At 40.5% G+C, this 21,652-nt stretch overlaps 1 protein-coding gene across 1 annotated transcript; it reads right to left on the reverse strand.

Annotated features, from left to right (window-relative positions):
• Window positions 1-16,925: 16,925 nt before the first annotated feature.
• Window positions 16,926-17,321, reverse strand: LOC149192100 (uncharacterized). Its single transcript, XM_089406839.1, has one exon. The coding sequence runs from the start codon at window positions 17,319-17,321 to the stop codon at window positions 16,926-16,928; it is 396 nt and encodes a 131-aa protein (XP_089262965.1).
• Between the last annotated feature and the right edge of the window lie 4,331 nt (window positions 17,322-21,652).

The following is a 21,652-nucleotide window of genomic DNA, read 5'->3' on the forward strand; positions in this document are numbered from 1 at the left end:
GACGCGAAGGATTAGGAGGAAAACTCGTTTTGATACACAGGATCCCACGTATCGTAACAGATTGTCCCACAACTAAATTCATAGCCATTTCATTCTTGTGAACATTTTGACTAGTATGGATGGATTGTTGATAGTGTTTATCAAAAGATTGTGGAATTTATGAAGTTGGTACAAAAGGTGAAGGGTTTGGTGGCAGTTGGCCCTGCTGATTTGTAGGTTGTTGTTTGTTTTTTTCCCTCATTTTTCTTGGTAACCTTGATTTTGGTGTTGCTTTCTTTGATTGTTTCGACTTTGCCAGAACTGTTGGTGATGACCCATTGAGGATTTTTGCTTCTTCTGAGCCATTGAGGGTTTCCTTTGATGGCCAATTAAGGGCGAACTGGGATTATTAGTAGACTCATTTTTATCATCTTCATTGTCATTACAGTCATTCTGATCAAAATCTTCTTCTCTTGTTTAACCTCGTTTCGTTTCTTCACCGTCACCATCATCCTCCTTATTATCGATTTCCTTTAGACGTGTTGTAACTTCTGCATATGATTTTTCCCATTGTTGAAGCTTTTCTTGAATTTTACGAAGCTGCTCAATGAATTCAGGGCGAAAACTTAACGACATATTGTTCGGTGAACAACGTTCAAGGACTCGCATGGTTATATTGTGTGGCATGCCTCTGATACTAGGTTGCACGAAACGGGGAAACGAGTACGAGTTTCCGAAACGGGAAGCGATACGAAACACGACCTCCCCAAATTTTGGAAACGGGGAAACGCAAATATTTATATATATTAGGACATTTAAGAAATATGTGCAATCATAAAGCATATATGATACATTCTAATTTATTACATTATGATAAAATTGTCAATTGTCAATGCATAAACTATAAGTCTCTAAATTTACATCACATTTACTCATGAATGATCACATAATGAAAATAGAAATATCCAAAATCAGCCACGAGAAATTTCTAATTTCTTGTCTCATGCTTGATTGGGAGTCTCCTCCTACATAGTCAAACGACCTTGGTGCTCTTGATTAAATACAAGTTTCATACCCTAGTACCCTACATGCTTTTCATTATTGGGAGTCTCCCCTGCATAGAGGGCCTAGTTCTCTTGATTAAATACAAGTTCCATACCCTAGTACATGATAAAATCCAATGGAAACATTGCAATCCCACCAATCCTGAAATCCTGAAAAACAGATAAGTCTGCTGGATTTTGAGTGAGATCTAAAATTCTACTTTCTCCATATGAAATCCAATGAGAGCGAAACCACTCTCAAACATCCTGAGTCATTTCATGGTAATGTTAAAAATTTAAGTAAAAGGATGAAAATGAAAAATAAAGGAGAATATCACTTTTACTTTAAGAATTTAACATTACCTTGAACTGCATATCAACACTAAGGCAAAAGTTCACTTTTATAACTTTAGACAGGCATCTAGAAGCAACTAGAAGTCACTAGGATAACCTACAAATAAATTAGAAAACAAATTAAAAAAAAAAAATTGAAAAAAAACACAAGTAAAAAGCTGAAACGTGAGTTGTACGGCCCTGAAACGTGTTTCAGCGTTTCGTACCCGTTTCCGTACGGAAACGCCCCCTTGCCCTACGTTTCCTGCAACATAGCTCTGATACCACTGAAGCAACAAATCTTATAGCTTGTTGATTTTAAATTGTAAGATACACAAAAAGGTATTTATAATAATTTATTATTATATATAAAATGTACAAGTGATGTTGAATGTTACAATGAGGACCCACATATATACTAGGCGGGTGTTCTTTCATGATTGGGCATGTCTTTTAGACATGCCTTTTCACTTATCTTAATGACATTTAACATAATCATCATTTCATTATATATTATTTATATTTATTTATGTTTATCTTATTTTATACAATTTATGTTCGTAACATATAGCTAACAGTAACTCTTCTCCACTAGAAATGGTGGAAGACAACCTTTGATTTTCGGCAAGGAGGTAATCAATTTGTTGCTTTGCACTAGCCAATTCCATCTCTAATTGTTCCTTCTTTTGTGTTAGGAAATCTATAATCTTCTATGCGGCTACTGCATGTTGATTTGGGGTAGTATCGAATGTGCTCTAAGCCTCAAATTTTGCAAGGAGGCTTAGGCACAAGTATTCCAAATAACTCAGAAAACGTTCTGGGAAATTTCACCCAGAAGTGATTTTATTAAAATAATTAATATTTTTAATGGGGTTCCTAAGTCTAAACTTAGGAAAATTAAAATATTAATGGGTATTAATCTAATCAGGGGTGAAACTTCTAGAAAAAGCCATGGATCAAGCCAAAATGATCTGAGCCTTTGATTATGTTTTAATCTAGGTCATTGGTTGTGCAACAGGAAAATATAAGAAGGGGCTTGAGGGTCATTTGGAAAACACACAGAGCGATTGAGGAAAATGATTTTCTGAAGTGAGAAGTTCTCAGGAGGAAAAATCGATTAAAGAGATCTCTTGCAATTGAGAGGCAGGGATTGCAGCTTCCGGAGAGAGAGATTCTTAGCTGGAGATAAGAGAGTGATCCAGTAGCCTTGACGCATAGGCTAAGGCAGGGCTAGACGGGCCACGCAGAAGCAGCGAAGAGGGAGAGAGAGAAAGTAGAAAACCATAGTAGAGGGTCAGTTTCACTAGCCAAAGGGAGGGGTGTGAGATGGGAGGCTGAAAGCAGTGACTCTGGGCTACTGATCGATTCCCCAGTTGGGTGACGCTGTGCCTGAGAGGGTTGATGATGGGACAACGTAGAGGTAGCGTAGAGCTAGTGCAGGGCCTGCTAGGGGCACCTCATCCAACAGCCAGAACAACCAGGGCCTTTTCTCAGTGATTGTGTGAGGTAAAACTCACAAAGCTTTTGCCAATATTTCTCTCTGTAACTAAATAAACTCGTGAGGTATTCAGTGATGTATTCAAAATTTGGTATTGCTTAATAATAATAAGCCCTTAGAGCAGAATCAGAAACCTCAGCGCTGAGCAGAAGGGGAAATCGAAAAGCCGTAGGAGGCAGCAAGTCGAAACCCCAAAGGGTTTGCGAAGTTCTAGCTGGAGGGTCGAAAATTTGAGGTAGTCTTTGTACGAGTAAGTTGACGAAGAGCAAGAGCTTCCAGTTCATTTTTTTTGTCGTGGCAGAGGGAGCAGCGCTGAGCCTCAACATGAGGAGCATTTGGTGGATGCAGATTTTTCAGTGGGCAGCTTTGCCGGGCTGAAAAGACGTCAGAAGAAAGAAGCAACAAAGCATAGTGAGGGAATACTTCCTCAGTGATTTCTTGCCGAGGAAATCAACATTTCTCAATTGTTGAGCAACAGAGGAGAAACAACTTACCAACTCCATCAGGGAGTGTGTAAGTCAGCCTAGGAGCTACGCAATAGGGAGAAAGAGGGAGTTGTTCGACAATTTTTCGGAGGAGATGGCAACCAGTGGCTTGAGGGATCAGGATAGGTTGGACGGGGCTTCCAACTATGCCATTTGGAAGGCTAGGATGACCTTCCTGCTAGATGAGCATGCCCTCAAGATGTATGTTGATAATGTGATAGTTGTCTCGACAGATGCAGATCTGTTGAAAAAGTAAAGAGCTGAGATGGCTAAGGCAAAGAGGATGATCCTGGATGGAGTCAAGTATCACGTGGTATGACATGTTGCAAGCAAAGGGACCTCTAAGGAGATGTAGGATGCCTTGGCCACACTATATGAGGGATCTTCCGAGCAGCGGAAGATGTACTTGGAGCAGAAATTCAGATCTGCACATATGCAGAAGGGAGAGCGAGTGGATCCGTTGCTCATGAAAATGAAGGAGACCCGTGATGAGCTGTCAGCTATGGAGCATCCACCTCAAGGCTCGAAGTTAGTGAGACTAGCTCTAAGTTCTGTCTCAAATGATTAGCAGATCTTTGTCTAGAGTATCCTAGGCAGAGCAGCATTGCCGAATTGGGATGAGATGTGGGCAGCTCTGAAATAAGAAAAAGGACAAGGATGAGAAGCATGATCCCAAGGTTGCAACCACTAAGATTGACGAGGAGGAGTTCGTCATGACAGCCGAGATACCTCCAGGAGGGAGGTGGGATGATATAAAGTTGCAGTCAGGAGGACTGCAGATGGGTAGGATCCTTGAGGCAGCCACCTCTTGGATCATCACCTTGCTACGGGAGCCCATGATCAGGAGTAGCGGGATGGTGGAGTTTCAATTGGTGCCATGGAGTGTTGATTCGATAGATGCAGTAGCTAGGAGAGCCAGAGATTGAGAAGCGCAAAGCAGAGAGGCAGTAGTGCGAGGAGGCACAGTGTAGAGCTTCAACAGTGCAGTAGCTTCAGAGGTAGAGTGGGACTATCAGCAGTCAAGATTTTAGCATCGAAGAGTATCCACTGGATACTTTTCCGGTTTTGGGTGTTTTCAGTTGCTTCTCTCAACAACTGAGTTGCGGTGCAGATGCAGTGTTGGGTAGCAGGACCAGCAGCAACACCGATGCAGAGGGAGATGTAGTACAGATGCAGTGTTAATAGAGGTAGTGTCGACAGCAGTACAGTAACAACAACAACATAGTAGTTGGTAGACAACATGTCAGACATTAGTAGCGCAGAGACGATGCTTCAAAGTCAGAGCAGTATGCAGAAAGGCAGTGTATTGCTAGAGCACATTCCTCGCTAAGAGGGATTGTTGATTTGGTGTAGCATCATATGTGCTCTAAGCCTCAAATTTTGCAGGGACACTTGGGCACAGGTATTCCAAATAACCCAAAAAGCATTTTTGGAAATTTCACCCAGAAGTGATTTTATTAAAATAATTAATATTTTTAATGGGATTCCTAAGTCTAAACTTAGGAAAATTAAGATATTAATGGGTATTAATCTAATCAAGGGTGAAACTTCTAGAAAAATCCATGGATCAAACCAAAACAAGTTGAGCCTTTGATTATGTTTGAATCTAGGTCGTTGGTTGTCCAACAGGAAGATCTAAGAAGGGGCTTGAGGGTCATTTGGAAAACACACAAAGTGATTGAGGAAATCGATTTTCTGAAGTGAGAAGTTCTTAGGAAAAATCCATTGAAGAGATCTCTTGCAGTTGAGGGGTAGGGATAGCAGCTTCCGGAGAGAGAGATTCTCAGCTAGAGATACATCAGCAGAGAGAGGGAGAGAGTGATCCAATAGCCTTGACTGACACAGGGCCAAAAGGGCCACACAGAAGCAGCGCAGAGGGAGAGAGAGAAAGTAGAAAATCAAAGCAGAGGGTCAGTTTCAACAGCGGGAAGTCGGGGTATGAGACTGGGAGGCTAAGAGCAGTGACTTTGGGCTACTGATCAATTCCCCAATTGGGTGACATTGTGCCTGAGAGGGTTGACATGGGACAGCGTAGAGGTACCGCAAGGCCTGCCAGGGGCATCTCATCCAGCAGCCGGAACAACCATGACTTTTTCTCAGTGATTGTGTGAGGTAAAACTCACAAAGCTTCTGCCAGTATTTCTCTATGTAACTAAATAACTCTGCGAGGTATTCAGTGATGTATTCAGAATTTGCTACTGCTTAATAATAATAAATCCTCAGAGCTGTTGCACCGGGTTTCCCGCATTGGGTTTTTCTAGGGACTGTTTGTCCAAAAATAACTGTCTTATGTGTTGTATTTTTCTTTCTTGCTCAGTATTTTGTTTCCATATATATGTAAACTGAGTGAATGCTGCAGATGTATTTGCTTCAATATTTACCGTAGAATACAGTAAATAACTTGCATGATTTAATCAAGTAGGAGAAGTAACATCAGTTTGCTGCAGTAGGGATTCTGGCTTAGCAATTTTCACACTGCAAAGGTTGCATTTGCTGAAACAATTGCTCTAAGATTGGTGATGGTGTTTGACACAATGACCCTTTCTCTGTGGATGGAAATAGGTCGGTCTGGTTCATTTGGGAAATACCTCCTTTCTTGAATGATCTTATTCTTCAGCTCATGAAAGGTGAAGTTTGATATGTCCATAATTCTAGGATCAGGTGGAGGTAGAATCCGCAACTCACTAAATGAAAGATGCCCACTAGTCAGAGGAATTGAAGGTCAAATATTTTTACGAGCTATGTTTGGCTCAGTTTGCATTGTCTGGTTCTCCTCCTCTTGTTCATCATCCATGTCTCGGGCCTCTAAATCTTCTTCTAGCTTTCTTGCAAACTCCTCTTCTCATTTCCTCCTGTTTTCTTCTTCATCCTGTAGCCTTCATTGCTCTTCTTCTTCCCTTCGTTTTCTGAGAGCGTCTTCTTGTTGCTTCTTCTGGGCTTCCTCGTCTTTTCTTTTCTTTAGTTTTTTCTTCTTTTGCAAGTTCTCTTGCTTCTTTTCTCGCTCTTCCTCTTCTTTCCTTTTACTAGCTTCTTCTAATTCTTTCCTTCTCCTTTCACCCTCAATTGCACCTTTGGTGCATGGATCATCCTTGAATTCTTTCTCCTCTCTTCTTCAACGTTATGTCTCTGTCTTCTCTTTGGCTCGATATTAACCTGTGCAACCACCTCCTGCTGGGTCCCTTCTTGATTACTATCTGGCACCTGAACTATGTGAGAAGGGCCTGCTTCATTACCTAGTCCAACTGCTCTGGAAGCATTATACCAGTTCTTGGACTTCTCTTCATCTTCCCAAGAATCAAAAGCATATGGCCAAGTGTATCTCACCTTTACACAGTGTTGCTTGCAAAGACCTTTAGGTTCATATCGGTGGAAGCTTATTTCTCCAACTCTGAGGTGGTTAATTTCTTTAGCTCATAAGACCCTATTTGCAAAGGGAAGATTGGCCAAGGTGATTCCTTGACTTCTGCAACTGTTGTGATAACCCTATGCATAGCTGGTAACCAATCTCTTGCATGCCTACCTTATTCGTCACATACTTTGGCATAAGATTTGGAGGGCTATAAGCTTCAAATACTCTGATAAATGTTCCCTGAGAAGATGTAAACCAATCTGCGACTTCCGCAACAACTTCTCTGGCCTTGTCAGTCATGCAAGGTGCCTCAACCTCAAATATCATCTGATAAAGCATCGCAATGAAGTGCTCAACTATTTTCTCATACACTCCCCTATAGCTCACCTCTGATAGTATCTTGCAATAAATGTGGACAAGAGGTTGTTGCTTGGTCCATTCCCATTCTAGACCCGAAAATTAATTTCGGGCACAAATTCCATCAAGCAAGAAGGCTGACATATAGAACTCAGGTTACTCACCTTGTGAAACATTCTTTGTCTTTGCAACATTCCTTTGTAATTGTTGGGCTAATATATCTGATCAATTGAAAATATCTCCTTCGGAAGCACATGGATAGGCCATGTAAACCCATCCTTCTTCAAAGAATTATGTCCTTTTGTACTCATACAACCTGCAACACATAGCCATAAGGTATTGATTCCATTTCCTCAATGACTTCGTTCTGTAGATTCCATCAGGTTTCTAAAGGATTTGCACGACTCTTACTACCATGTCTTGAGAATGTATTTTGTAACAAATTGAGAATAACAAGTTGCATAGAATTTTGAATTCAAGTACTCCTCTGCCTTTGGTAGCTTGTAATAAGAGTGAAGATCATAGCGTTGATATGTAGTGAGCTTTGTGTTGAAATTGTAACTATGGTTGGTCTTCATAATGTACATTTGGTCACTTGATGTAATTATATTTATCATTGAAAAGCATATTTATAAATGCTTGAGTCAAAGTCCCATTACAACTTTTAAAAGATGTAAATTTGAATTTCTGAAATGAGATTTTTGGCTCCAAAAGAAACAAGTCGGCTTCCCTCCAAGTTAAGTCAACCCTCGCCAAGGACACGTCCATTCACCCTAGACAGATCACTATATAAAGGTGGCTCAAGCTCCTCATTTGGGCAAGTTTCATTCCTCTCTCAAGATAGCTTATAGGCAAGTGGGCGAAAGACAAGAAGGACGAAGAAGAAGGCCAAATTTTCTCTATCCCTTCTCCCTCTCTAGCAACTCGCAAAGGAATCTCTCTTTTGTAATTCGCGGTTTTTGAGGCAACTGTTGCAGGGGCCGAAATTTTATGAGTTACTCGGGCAACTTCTATAGGCAAAAATTCTGGGCAACTGGTTATTTCAGAAAGGATGAAATTTTGGAAGTGCAGGATCAAGAGCAAAGTGTAGAATCAGTTTGGCTAACTTGACTTGGAGGAAAAGACCAATTTTGACCATAGATCTAGGTGTATCTCATTGAACAAGAAGAATTTATCTATTGAAAAGGTTGTTGGGTTTTTCCTTGTAGTGGGTTTTCCCAGGGTAAATCTTGCCTCTCTCGTTTGCAAATTGTGATCTTTATTGTTCTATTGTTCTTTATTATAGAATTTCTGAAGTAAAATTGTTGAATGATATAATGGAATAAATTAAAAGAAGATCTACATCAGAAGTAATTAGCAAAATTTTAGAAATATTGTGCTAACCCTAATTGCACTAGAAAATCAACACTCTTGCCCACTTGCACTTTTGAGGATCGTGTTCTTAGAGTTAAGATGTTGCAATATCCATCCTACTACTTATGCACAAGGTAATGCTGGATACCTACTAGCAATCTTGTAGAGTTTGGACTTTTTGACATTGACATACACCTCCCTGTCCTCTAGGTCTTCTGGGAAATCATCCTTGATAAACTCTCTGAAAATCATTATCAATGAAGCATTTTGTGTTTGATAGAATGGGCACTTTAGCTCTGGGACTATCCACGACACCTTCGACATTGCCCTCAATAGCCTCCCTTATTGGTGCTTGGCATGTAACTGGAGGCATATTGTCAGTGGAAGATGCCAAACTGATAGGGTGCGGATTTATAGTACCTGGAAATTGGAATTCATTTATGGCAACCAACAATCAGTTCCACAAAACCACCTATTCTATCTTGTTTATTTATGCAACAATAAATCACTATGAGGGGACAGTGCATTGGTTCTGAGCACAAAAGTACAAGCTTGAGGCAATAGTGGTCACTGGAAGTGCGCTCTGTGCTAAGGCTGGAAGAGAGACCAGCTTGAACGCGGGTCACATCGGCAAGAGTTAGAGGTTAGATGCTTAGGTCTTGGAGATACACAGTGCGCTCTTGCTGGCAAAGAGGCTCCTCATGGGCGTTAGTCGCAATTTTAAGCAAGGACCCAAAAAGTCTATGGGTTAGGAGAGCGCAATGCATCGGTGAAGGGATTGAAGAGTTAAGAACTGTCGTAATGCATAAAAACAAAGATCTACTCAAAACTCAACTAAGTGTCGAATGAGAGAAAACAAGTGAGATCATAAGAATGAAAGGATTGGCATGCACACACTCATATATACAACAAAAATCACAACTGGAATGTGAACAGCCAAAGAATTTGAAAAGAAACTGAAATCATCATGTTAGAACTGAAGCGACACTTGTAGAGCTCCAAAGCAAAAGATAAGTGTGAAACGAGCTCTAGGTTAGGCTCTTTATATAGGGAGAGCACAAATTAGGGTTTGAGAGTGCGCTATTGCATGTCACAAAAATCAAGGGATAAGGATAAGATAATTGTAACTAGAGAGTGTGATAGCGTTGCTTTTGTGAGGTGCGCTCTAGCTATCTTTGGAAAGTATGCTCTAACTGTCATCAAGGAGTGTGCTAGGTTTACTCCCAAGAAGTGCGCTCATGCTACCGATAGGAAGTGCTCTACCAATTGACAAGGAGTATGCTCCATTGTCTCCAAGAAGTGTGCTAGGCCTATCATGAGAAAGTGTGCTATGACTAAGGCTTGTGAATGCATGGTGCACCGACACTTGGATTTTCTAGGGGAAGACTTGAACACTTAGAAAAATATGACCACACATGACTTTGATGACTCAAAAACACAGTTCACGTGATCATTACGAGGCTCCAAAATTTAAATGAAGGCAAAATTTTGGAGGGTGTTGTAGCAGCTACAATGCTTGGAGATTCATTGGAAGAAGCCCAATTTCTTTGTTTAGGTCTAACTTTACACATGAAGTCTAGCCTTTCGGCAAGTATTGTCTCATCATGTGGATCACCCTAGCTTCCTTACTTAGCCCGGTTACAAATGTAGTCTCTCCTATTCCTTTTGTCGGCCTAACACACTTCACAAAACTAGTCAAACTAATGTTGTTTTGATTAGGGAGAAGAGCCATATGAATTTTGCGAGTTTAAGATGTTCAAAGTTTTTAGTGTCGTCTCTAGGGTTGCTCCTCTGCCAACAGGCCTGTTTAGTATCTCAGCAGAGTCACTTCAAGGAATCACAAGCATTGCTTTGCTGCCAGCAAGCCAATTTAGTACCTCGACAAAGTTGCTTGCCTCACCTCTCTGCAGAGGAAGCCTTTCTCTTCTTTCACCCTTTATTATTTTATTTTATACATTTATGCACATTGGAATTTTATGGGTGTTTATTTCGCCAAGGGCGGAAGAGGGATCCCAACTTATTTTACGAGCAAGTGAGGTTGTTTCTTGTTTTACAGAGACTCTTATATATACCTATAAATTAGTTTGTATGCTTGACTTTTCCTCCTTTCCCTTCTCTACTCGACTAAGTTGACACATTAAAACCAATCAATACGAATGATCGATTCAAGGAATGAAGATCCTATAATGGATTCAGGAATTGTAGATCTGCTAAAGCTTTCATTCGAAATGAGTCATATTTTCCGTTCGTGTATCATCGACCTTTAAAGATATTTAGGCCCAAACAAAGGAGACCAAAAGTTAGCCAAGTGTTGTCAGATGTCACATTAATTAAGAGCCAAACAAAACACTTTCACACAAGATTTTATTTATGTACAGTGGTCAAGAAAACAAAGCAAGAAACACAAAAGAGATGACATGACGCAAATCAGGCAATAACAATGAAAGACAGGAAAAGAAAGTGATATACATGGTAGGAAACGCAGCACTAAAAGTAACGTTTCAAATCTTGGCCATCCGGGAAGAGATTCAGTCCTCCCATCTAAAGATTAGAGACAATAAGTGTGATGGCCAAGCTTTTTGTGTATGTGGAATGGTCCAATCCACATGGATTGGAACTTGGTGTATTTGCCCTTTTCTTCATGTGATTTGTCCAATTTCAAGACTAAGTCTCCCACATCAAATTCTTTATCACCTACAGATTTTCTATCAAACTAGCGTTTGATACGTTTTTGATGCACAACAAACTTCTCCTTATTTTTATGCCTTTCTTCCTCTAGTTTGAGAAGGGTATCAATCCTACTCTGAACAATTGGACACGGTTTACCTCGAGATTCCTCAGATAGTTGTAAGGTCGAGAGGTACAGGTCGGTAGATAGGATAGCTTCTTTGCCATACAAAAGGAAGTAAGGTGAGGTTTTTAGAGAGGGCTTAGGGGTTACTCGATCAACCCATAAGGCATTCGTCAAAGCGTTGTGCCAGTTCCTTTGCTCAACGAAAACCGTTTTTTGATATGAATTAGATACTCATTTGTTGATTTAGCCAAACCCTTTCCCTAAGGACAGTAGTTAGATGAATTCTTTAACATAATACTATTTTCCAATGCAAAATCATAAAGTTTGAATGAAGAAAAATAAGTTGCATTGTCAAACACAAGTGACATAGGAACGCCAAACCTGGTAATGATGTTCTGATTGACGAAGCAGATGACCTACTGGTCGTTAACTTATCTAAGCGGAATGACTTCGACCCATTGGGTAAAATAGTCAATAGCGATTAATATATATCGATGTTGCTTTGATGTATATGGGAAGATTTCACCGATAACATCCAATCGCCATTTCTAGAATGGTTCTTCAACAACAATTGGCTGCAAGGGGGCAACTAACCTCTTTTCACGACCAACACATCTTTGATAAATAGTACATTTGCGAGCATAGGCTTCTGCATCTTTGAATAACGTTGGCCAGTAATATCTGGCCGCATTACTTTATGAGCTATGGTATCACCCGTGTAATGCCCGACAGTCGGTTTTTCTTGAAGATCTTTCAACACCCTTTCTGAATCAAGTGATTCCAGGCATCTGAGCAAGACACCATTATGGTGCTTTCAAAAAGCACACCATGAACAAGTTGATAAGACAATGCCTTAAGACGAGTTGCCATTTTTTGCTTCACTAATAAATGCGAGGGCAAAGTGCCTTGTTCCAGATATTGTTGCACATCAGCGTATCTAGACAAGGTTGCATTTTGTTGGGGTAGCCTGATCAGTATTATACATGTTGATTTCTTGTTCCCAGACAGATGGTCTTCCTCTGGTGAGTTAACAGCGTCCACTATGAATTGGCATAGACCATGGCCTTTAATAGTGTGAACTGGCTTGAATTCTAAATCATACTCTTGTAAACTCATCATCCAGTTCGCCCTCCATTCTCCCAACTCTTGTTGTACAAGGTCAAACAGTGATTTGACTATTGGGTGGGGAACGAAAACGATAATGTGAATTTTGAGAAGATAAGGCTTGAAATGCTTCACTGCCTTATAGACTGCATAAGCCTATTTGTTTATGGCAGGATAGTTTAATTTTGATCCTTGTAGCCCTGCACTCATAAACGAGATCGTTCATTCATTGTCTTGGCTATCCTTCTATGTTAAAACAGTTGTGATCGAAGTATTAGAAGCAAAGGTATATAACAAGAAATCTTTATTGAAGTTTGGAGTATATAAAATCGTGGCCTCAACGATCGCTTGCTTAATTCGGGCAAAAGCATCTTCTTCCCTCGGATCCCATCTAGACGTTGCATCCTTCTTAATCATTTCTTGTAAAGGCTTCACAATTTGCGCATAATCAGCGATGAATTTGCAAAGGAAATTTATCTTCCCCAAGAAGGACTACATAGCTTTCTTGTTTATTGGCTAAGGGATTTGAGCAATTCTTTTGACCCATTCAGGGTCCACTTTGATACCACTCTTTGCTATGATGTGCCCTAAGAGGTTTCCCTCGGACACTTTAAAGATGTTTTTCTTCGGGTTTAATGATATGCCATATCTTCTACATTGCTCGAAGATTTGCTTCAGATGACGAATATGATCAGATCTCTTCTTAGAGAAAATTGTAACGTCATCCAAATATATGACTACACTCTGACCAATTAATCCTCGAAAAGCGATGTCCATACCCGTTGAAATGTTGCACTAGCATTTATTAGCCCAAACAACATTCAACTAAATGCAAATGTACCCCATTTTGTTCTAAATGTTGTTTTCAATCTGTCAAGTTCTACTACCAGTACTTGATTGTATCTTGAAAATCCATCAAGTAGTGAGAAGATTTCGAATCTAGATACGGTTTGGATAATTTGCTCCATAGATGGCACGAGTTAGTTTGTCTTTGTCAGAAGTTCGGTTTACATTTCTAAAATCTACACATAGGCACATTTCACTAGAGTTCTTTGTGACCAAAACCAAATTTGATACCCAAGTGGAATGACGAACTTTGAAGATTATCCCAACATTCAACAACTTCTTCAATTCTTTCTATATCAAGGGTTGAAGAGTGGGATGAACTTTCATCAAATTTTGTTGGAAAGGTTTGACCCCTTCTTTGATTGGTATCACATGCTGGATGATTCACGTGTCATAAGTTTTCAAATTATCATAAGTCAAAGCGAATACATCTCGGTATTGTTTGAATAGGCAAATGAAAGCTTGTCGTTCTTGATGGGAACAACATGTTATGAGATTAACATATTTCGGATCTTCTTTAGTTCCCAAGTTAATATGTTCGTGCAACAGTGTAGAACTCTAGGTCTTTGTGTTCGCCAGTCCTTTGAAATGGTCTATAAATCATAGAGCTTTTCTAATGACACCACGCCCTTAGGCATGGGATTTCCACTATGTTCTCTAGCTCCTTACAAATACTTCTCGTGCTCATCTTCATCAATTGCCACATATTTAAACATATCTGTGTTCGCCATAAAGTCAAGTATCTGTTGATCATCATTGAACACACGTAAATTAGTTACGTTGTCTGGGATAGAGGGCTTGTAAATAATTTCAACTGGAAAAACCATCTCTAAGCGATGATTGTTGAAATTTGTAACTAGGTTCGGTCTTCATTAATGTATTTGAGATGTAATTATCAAAAGAACGAAGAAAATATTATTATTATTATGACTTAGTAAAGCATGGTTTCATGCTTGGGTCATTATGTTTTAGGTCAAATTCCCCATTGAGGACTTTTAGGATTTATTCTGCGTCATTAGAGTCATTGTACATTTAAAGAGACCATTCTTGGGCTTTTGGATCATGTAAAAAGAATTATTTTTGAGTCAAAAAAGAATTTAGTCTCCTCCACACCAAGTCGGCGTTAAGACAAGTAATTCGACCTCCCCAAAAGGCTATAAATACAAGGAGCTCGAATTCATTTGGAGCGTCTCATTTTCTCTCTCACATAGTTCGATCTCTAAAGCTGGAAGCTGGAAAAGAGGCTAGAAAGAAGTGTGAGTTTCTAGAGGAAGATAAAAGGTCTCAATATCGAAATTTTGGGACAAGTCTTACTCCATTCCGAGGTCTATAAAGGGAGATCGAAGTTCTCCAAGTTTGGTCGAAATTGTTGTTGCTACTGCTGCTGGGTCGAAGCTGCTATTGGGTCGAAGTTGCTGCTAATGCTGCCAGGTCAAAGTTGCTTGTGAAGGACTATCATCTGCAAGAAGGATTGAGGGTTGAATTGGTGTGGAGGGAATCTCATTCTGGGTCTAGAGTCTTGGATTATCTCAAGAAAGTATTGAAGGAAGAATTGTTGACTGGGTTTTCCCCTAGATAGAGGTTTTGCCCTAGCTGCCCGACTACATTTGTTGTCCTTGTGTTATTGTTTTGATAATTGCTTGATGAACTAAAAGATAAAAGAAGCACATAAAGATAAAAGAATCACAGTAATTATCTATCTAATAAAAACTTTATGCCTTTCTGATTTTCTAACATGGTATCAGGGCTAAGTTGGAGGATGAAAAAGGCAGTCTTGAGCATCTACTAGAAGGAATCTAAAGGATTGATCTAGGGATCGTATACGAAGCTCTTATAAGAGAAGAAGCTCACTATCTTCAAGGACAATGTCTAACACATTAAAGAGTGAGAACAAGTTGGAAGGAGCATCAAACTACAAATCTTGGAAGAAGAGGATTGACCTCATTCTTGAAAAGAACAAGGTCTTGGATGTGGTCAGAGGGAAAGTGAAGAAACCTATCGAAGAATCCAGTGATGCAGACAAGGTGAAGTATAGGGAATTGGAAATATTGGCTATGACTCTGATGGTAGTAAGCATTAAGGACAATCTTGTCTCATACATTTCCAATATAGACCATGCTCAAGAAATGTATGACGCATTGACAAAATTATTCACTATCAAAAATATTGGTTAAGTAACAAGCTTGAAGAATGAGTTAAGGACTGCAAAGATGACAAAGAATGATATTGTGGCTTCCTTCTTTGTAAGGATATCAAGGATTAGAGATGAACTACAAGCCATAGATGAAATAGTATTGGAGAAGGAGCTAGTAATCACTGCACTATTGGGACTACCATCTACTTGGAGCTCTTTTGCTTCACATCTCAATAGTTGGAAATAAGCTCCCACCTTCGAACAATTATGGAACGCCTGCAGCCAAGAAAAAATGAGAATTTCTTTAGTATCCAACAACGAAGAAGAAAAGGTGTCAAATGCTTACTCTGCCTCCCACAATAAAGGACACTCCAAGAAGTCAAGAGGGCCAAGAAAGAAGGTTGATATGTCCAAGATAGAATGCTACCAATGACACGAGATGGGTCACTATAGAAGTGATTGCCCCGACAATCCAAAGAACAAGAAGAGAAGCAGGGATCAAGCCAATGTAGCTAAAGAAGGATCTCCAAAGAAGACTAAGTCTGAAGAATTGGATTTAAGGGTCTTACACTACTAAAGTCCTTTGATCTAAGCTTTAGTTATTCCTTTTTTATTTTTAGATTTTAGGTTTAGCATATTTTGGAAAAACATTTTTATTTGTTTTTAAGATTATGGGTATCCTTTAAGCTTGGAGGGAGCCCTCATCAACCTCCAAAGATAAGTATCCTATTACCAATTTCACTTTTAGTTTTTCTTACTTATCTGGTTTTGTTTGCTTTAAATACTAATCACATTTCTCCTCTTATTTTCCTTGTCTAGAAAAACTTGTTGAAGACTCAAGGCAGAAGGCCTCTCAAGACAAAAACATTGGAATTACAAGGTTTGTTAAGAAACAAGAGGTATGTTTTGAGTTACAAGCTTTTGCTCTCTCCATATTCATTTTTGATAAACTATTACTAACATCATTTTGTCTAGCTTCTTGAATCTTACAGATTCTTGATTGGGTGATTCATCATTAGATAAATCTACCCTCCTCATATCTTTGATTATTCTAGTGGAACCATAGAAAGGTTTGTTGTGAAAACCCCAACTTAAGGGCATGTCGATGATAATGTGTTGAACCCTAGCCTACTTAGGATTATTGATGAAGTCTAAAGAAACTAACTCATGCTTTGATGATGTCATGTTTGGGGTTTTGGTATGGTTATGGAAACCCTAACTTGTTAGGGTTGAATGGTAATGTCTGAAATCCTGAACCTTTGAAGTATTGGTAATTTAGGGGTTTCTATGTTTTGTATTGAAACCCTAGATCACTAGGGTTTCGTAGGGTGTATATGCAAGACCTTTATAATGTCCTAGAAATGAAATCCTTGGCATGTGTGTGTTTGTCTGATCAAACCCTAGTCTGATCAAGTTTGTTTCTTTTACAGGAACAGTTATGGGATTTCATTAAGTATTTGGCGAAAAGCCATAATGTCGGTTACAAAGGATGGAACTAATTTCTTGACCTCTCTCCAACCATCGAGTCATGACGCACAGGCTTATAAAATGCCTGTTTTTACAATTTTTCACTTGCTTTCTTGCTGCTGATTTCCCAAGCTTATGGATGCATACAAACTAGTTTACCAGAAAACAAAAAAACATAGAGAATTAGGGGATTGGGTCCCAGGAGATTTCGTTGTCTCTGAGTAGAGTTCCGGCACCTGGCTGAACTGCCTTGTTTGCCTCTATGTCTGCTTCTTTGTTGTTGCTTCTCAGGATATGAAGGAATTTTAGATTTAGGAGCTTTATCATATCTTTAATTCTAGCAATTGCCCTTGCAAGTTGTAGATCTGTTGGTTTTGTATTGTTCGCCATTGCATTGATGATGACCTGGGAATCTCCAAAAACAACAGCTTCTTTGTGTCCCAGCCCACTTAGTATTTTAATCCCTTCGAGCAGCGCCATGACTTCAGCTTGAATGCTTGTGGAGTGGCCCAATCCCCATGCAAATCTATGAGTAGTAGTCCCTGCTGGATTTATAATGAGACCTCCCGCCCCAGCCATTCCTGGATTCCCCTTGGCTGCCCCGTCAAAGAAGAGGATGGGGATTGATTGCTTGGACAGCCAAGATTTAAATTCCTCTTCAGTTTTCCTTATTTGCCAGTCTTTGAGAATTATATATGTGGCTAGCGAATTTTGGAAAGTGAGATTGAGGGTTGTTCCAAACTCTATGTCTGGCTGATTTAAGTTTGAGTCATCACACTTGTCTCTTAGCCATTCATTTAGTTGACCTTTCACTATATTAGCTACAAGTTTATAGTGTTGTTCCTTGCCTCTAAAAATTCTTATGTTCCTCTCCAGCCAGATCTGCCAACTGATAAATTTTGGCAGTGCGTTCCATGCTGCTTTGACTATTTTATTTTTTGGTGTTGGGCCTGGGTATCTGGCCAGCTACCCAGCGAACAAGTCCTGGACAGATTGGTGGAGGATAGGCATTTTCGTTGCTCCCAGAAGCTCGAACCAGATCAGACTTGCATAGTTTCACTCTAGTGAAAGGTGTAATGCAGTTTCCGAGGTTTTCTTACACAGTGTGCATCTTGATGCACCTCGAAATCCCCTCTTCTAAAGTCTGTCATCTATTAGGATTTTTTGATGACATAGCAGCCAGCAAAAATAATCGATTTTTGGGATGGTTGGGGAGTTCCAGATACCTATCCAGGGCGCAGGATTTGGAGGCACGTGAGGCCTCTCCATGAATTTGGAGTACCCTTGAGACACTGTGTAGCCAATGTGTTTTGATCCCCAGCCTCTCGAGTCTTTCTGTTTTGCATGCAAAGGAGCCGCCCCATGCAACATTTCCATCAACGCATCCCATTTCGACTGCAGCGCAAGGGGGACGTTAATCTTCTTCCAGCCAGACCAGCGATCTTCACTCCAGGTTGAGATGTCCCAAAGCGTGGTAATGTTAGCTGCATCCATCCAGTCTTTCAACTCATTCCCAAGATTTGCGCTTGCCAACGGAGGTCTGCCCATGATGCTATCGTGCCATAGATTGATTTGTTTGTCGTTCCCTGGCACCCAGTGTGCGTTTTCTCTGATGCGTGGCCCCACTTTTGTGATTAAGGCACTGAGAGGGGTCCTGTTGAGCTCTTTTGGATGTTCCAGGCATCTCAGTCTTTTCCCTCTGAAGTACTTCCTCCACAACACCCGTTGCACCCAGCCTGGCTTTGGAGCAATGATCTTCCATATCAGCTTGGCTCCCATTGCTAAGTTTTGCATGCTTAAATCCCTGAAATTTAATCCTCCCTCCTGCAATGGCCTGGAGACGATTTCCTAGTTTACCAGGGGAATTCTCTTTTCGTTCTATTTGCCTCCTTTCCAGAGAAAGTTTCTAATTTGCTCATCCATCTTCTTAATGGTTCCTGCTGACGCCAAGAGAACTGAGAATTGGAAAAGTGGAAGACTGCTTAGTACTGATTTAATAAGGACTGACTTTCCGGCAATGTTGAGCCAGGAGGATCCCCAGGCCAGCATTTTTGCCTTAAATTTTTCAATTTGGGGGAGCCAATCTTTGCTCATAGCTCTCTTATGGAATATGGGCAGCCCAAGGTACTTAAAAGAGGACCAGGTTGTTGAGGCTGCAAAGCCTAGACACCTGGCTATGGAAATTGCCGCAGCAACGAATATGTTCCAGCAGAAAACGTGACATTTACCCTTATTTAATTCGCTTCCTGAAGCTTGGCAGTAGTCCTCCAATATTTCTTTGACTTTATTTGCGGACATTTGATTTGCAGCTCCTAGCAACATGGTATCATCTGCGAAGAGGGCATGGTTAATGCTCTTGATCCCTCTTGCAATGCATAGTCCCTTTAAGTCTTGATCTTGCTGTTTCTTGTTTAGGTAGAAACTGAGGACAGAGGCCTGCAGCACAAAGAGAAGGGGCGATAGGGGGCACCCCTACCTCAGCCCTCTAGAAGCTTTGAAGAAATTTGCTGCTCTACCATTTACTAAGGGTGCAATCCAAGGTTCCAAGATACATGCTTTGATCCACTTGATGAAAGTTTGACCGAAGCCTAGCTTGTGCAGTACAGCAAACAAAAAACTATGTTTTACACGATCAAAAGCATTTGCTAAGTCAAGTTTAATGACCATACCTTTTTCTTTTCGACGGAGACTGGAATGGATCGCCTCTTGGACCAAGATAAAATTATCTACTAGCTGCCTGCCATGTATAAATCCTCCTTGATTTTCCAGGATGATTTTGGGGAGGCTTTTTTTCAACCTGTTAGCTATAACCTTGGTAATCACTTTATATCCAATGTTGCATAGGGATATAGGTCGAAATCTATTAAATGTGTTTGCTCCTTTCTCTTTAGGTATGAGGGCAAGGAACGTTGAGTTTGTGCAGCCCCCTATTTTTTGGCACTCTTGTGACTTCTGGATCATTTTGAAGAGGTCTTTCTCAACTATCTGCCAACACATCTGAAGAAACCTAGGCATGAAACCATCCGAGCCCGGGGCTTTATCTGGCTCCATTGCAAAGAGTGCTTCCTTGACTTTGTCTTTGTTGATTTTACCTTCCAGAACCTGGTTTATTTTCTCTGAGATGAGTTTAGGAACAGCGTCTAACAGATTTTCATTTTGGCCAGATTCAACACCCTCACTGTACATATTCTCAAAATAAGTTGACGCTGCTTTTTTAATGTTGTCAAAATCTTTTAAAGTGCAATTTTCCTTTTTGATTTCTGATATAGAATTTCGGCATTTCCTGGATTGAGCCTGTTTGTGTAAGAAAGAAGAGTTTCGATCCCCGGCTTTGAGCCATAGACTTCTTGATTTTAGTCTCCAGAAATCTTCTTCTGCCAAACACGCCTTATAGAACTTTTGTTGTAGCTGTGATTCTTTATCTAGCTCTTCTTTGGTAATTTTGGCAGTTTCTAGGAGGAGATGCTATTTTTCCAGCTCACTTTGACTTAATTTCCTATCCACAGCGGGGGTTTGGCAGTGTCTTAACCCATCCTTTTAGCATTCTTTTAACTCTGCGCAGTTTTTCTTCCCAAATAAAGAAGGGAGAGCCTCTGACTGGCTCTCTCCAGCATTCTTTGACTCTTTGCATGAAATCTGCCTCTTTGGTCCATAGTGAGCTGAATCTGAAAGGGATGGGCCCCAGATCCTTGGGAGCCACCAATTTTAGGCTGATGGGTTTATGGTTCGAAACGCTGCTATGGAGAATTCGCATTTTTGCCTCTAACCCAAGAAGCAGGAAAGAGCTTTGAACAAAGAACCTATCAGGCCGTGCTGCAATGTGACCTGGCCCAACTCTTTTATTTGACCATGTGAACGTGCCTGTAACAAGCTTTATATCTAGCAGATCCCAATCTTGCATGAGATCTTCTGCCCATTCTCTAGCCGATCTCTGACTATACTCCCACCTCTTTTTTCCGATGAAAGGAGGGTGAGATTTAGATCTCCGGCTATGATTATTGTTTCCATATTTTCCAGATCTGCCAGACTTTTGATAGAGTCCCAACAGTTTCTTTTCTCACCTGCATTGTTAGGAGCATAAACATTGAAAAGGCAAATAATCTATTTTGACTCTAGGTGCTGCATTTTTTAAAAAATCCAATGGGTATTCAAAAACTCAGAGATTAGCGATAACTTATTTGTGTTCCAGAGCGATCCAATTCCTCCCGATGCTCCACGGGAAGAGACTGCATGTGCTCCACTTTTATTCCAGAACTTTTTGCTTGCCTGGAGGAAAGCTGTGTCCTCCAATTTGGTCTCCTGGATGAGGAGGATGTCCGGGGCTTCTAATCTTATTAGACTCTTCATTGCTTCTTCTTTCGCTGTGGTGCCCATTCCCCTACAATTCCAGGAGACTATCTTCATCATTTATTTTTGCCGTGTTGAGCTCCCTTGGAGCTCTGGGATTGGATCCTCGTCGTCTTCGGGGTTTTTGCTAGAAGTTTCTCTAGAGTTGGCTGGCTGCCCTGATATTTGTCCTTATAGGTTTCCTGCTCTCTTTTTTCCTTTGCAGACTTACGTCCTCTTGTAAATCTTCTGGGGATGACTGGGTTTCTCCTATTTCCCCTCCCTCCTCCGACTCCTCAGACTCCTGAGTTTCTTCCTCTTCTTCTGGCATTCTCCCTTTGGATTTCTCTGGAATGGGGGAGATTTCAGGGGGGGGAACTTCTTTGGCGATTTCTGTTTCCTCAGTGTTCATGACTTCAGATCCAAGAATCTCGAACTTATTCCCTTGGCTTTCCATGGAATGTTTTTGAGCAGGGCCCGCTTGAGAGGCTTTGGGGTTTCCATTTGCATTCTTCCTGTGAAAGGGTTTGGAGCGCTTTGCCTGATTCCAACCTTCTTCCTTTCCTTTTTCTTCCACCCCTTTG

The sequence above is a fragment of the Pinus tabuliformis genome, chromosome 2_2 (assembly GCF_031772625.1).
Source record: "Pinus tabuliformis cultivar Carrire ecotype Pingquan chromosome 2_2, CPIR1, whole genome shotgun sequence".
Taxonomy (NCBI): Eukaryota; Viridiplantae; Streptophyta; class Pinopsida; order Pinales; family Pinaceae; genus Pinus; species Pinus tabuliformis.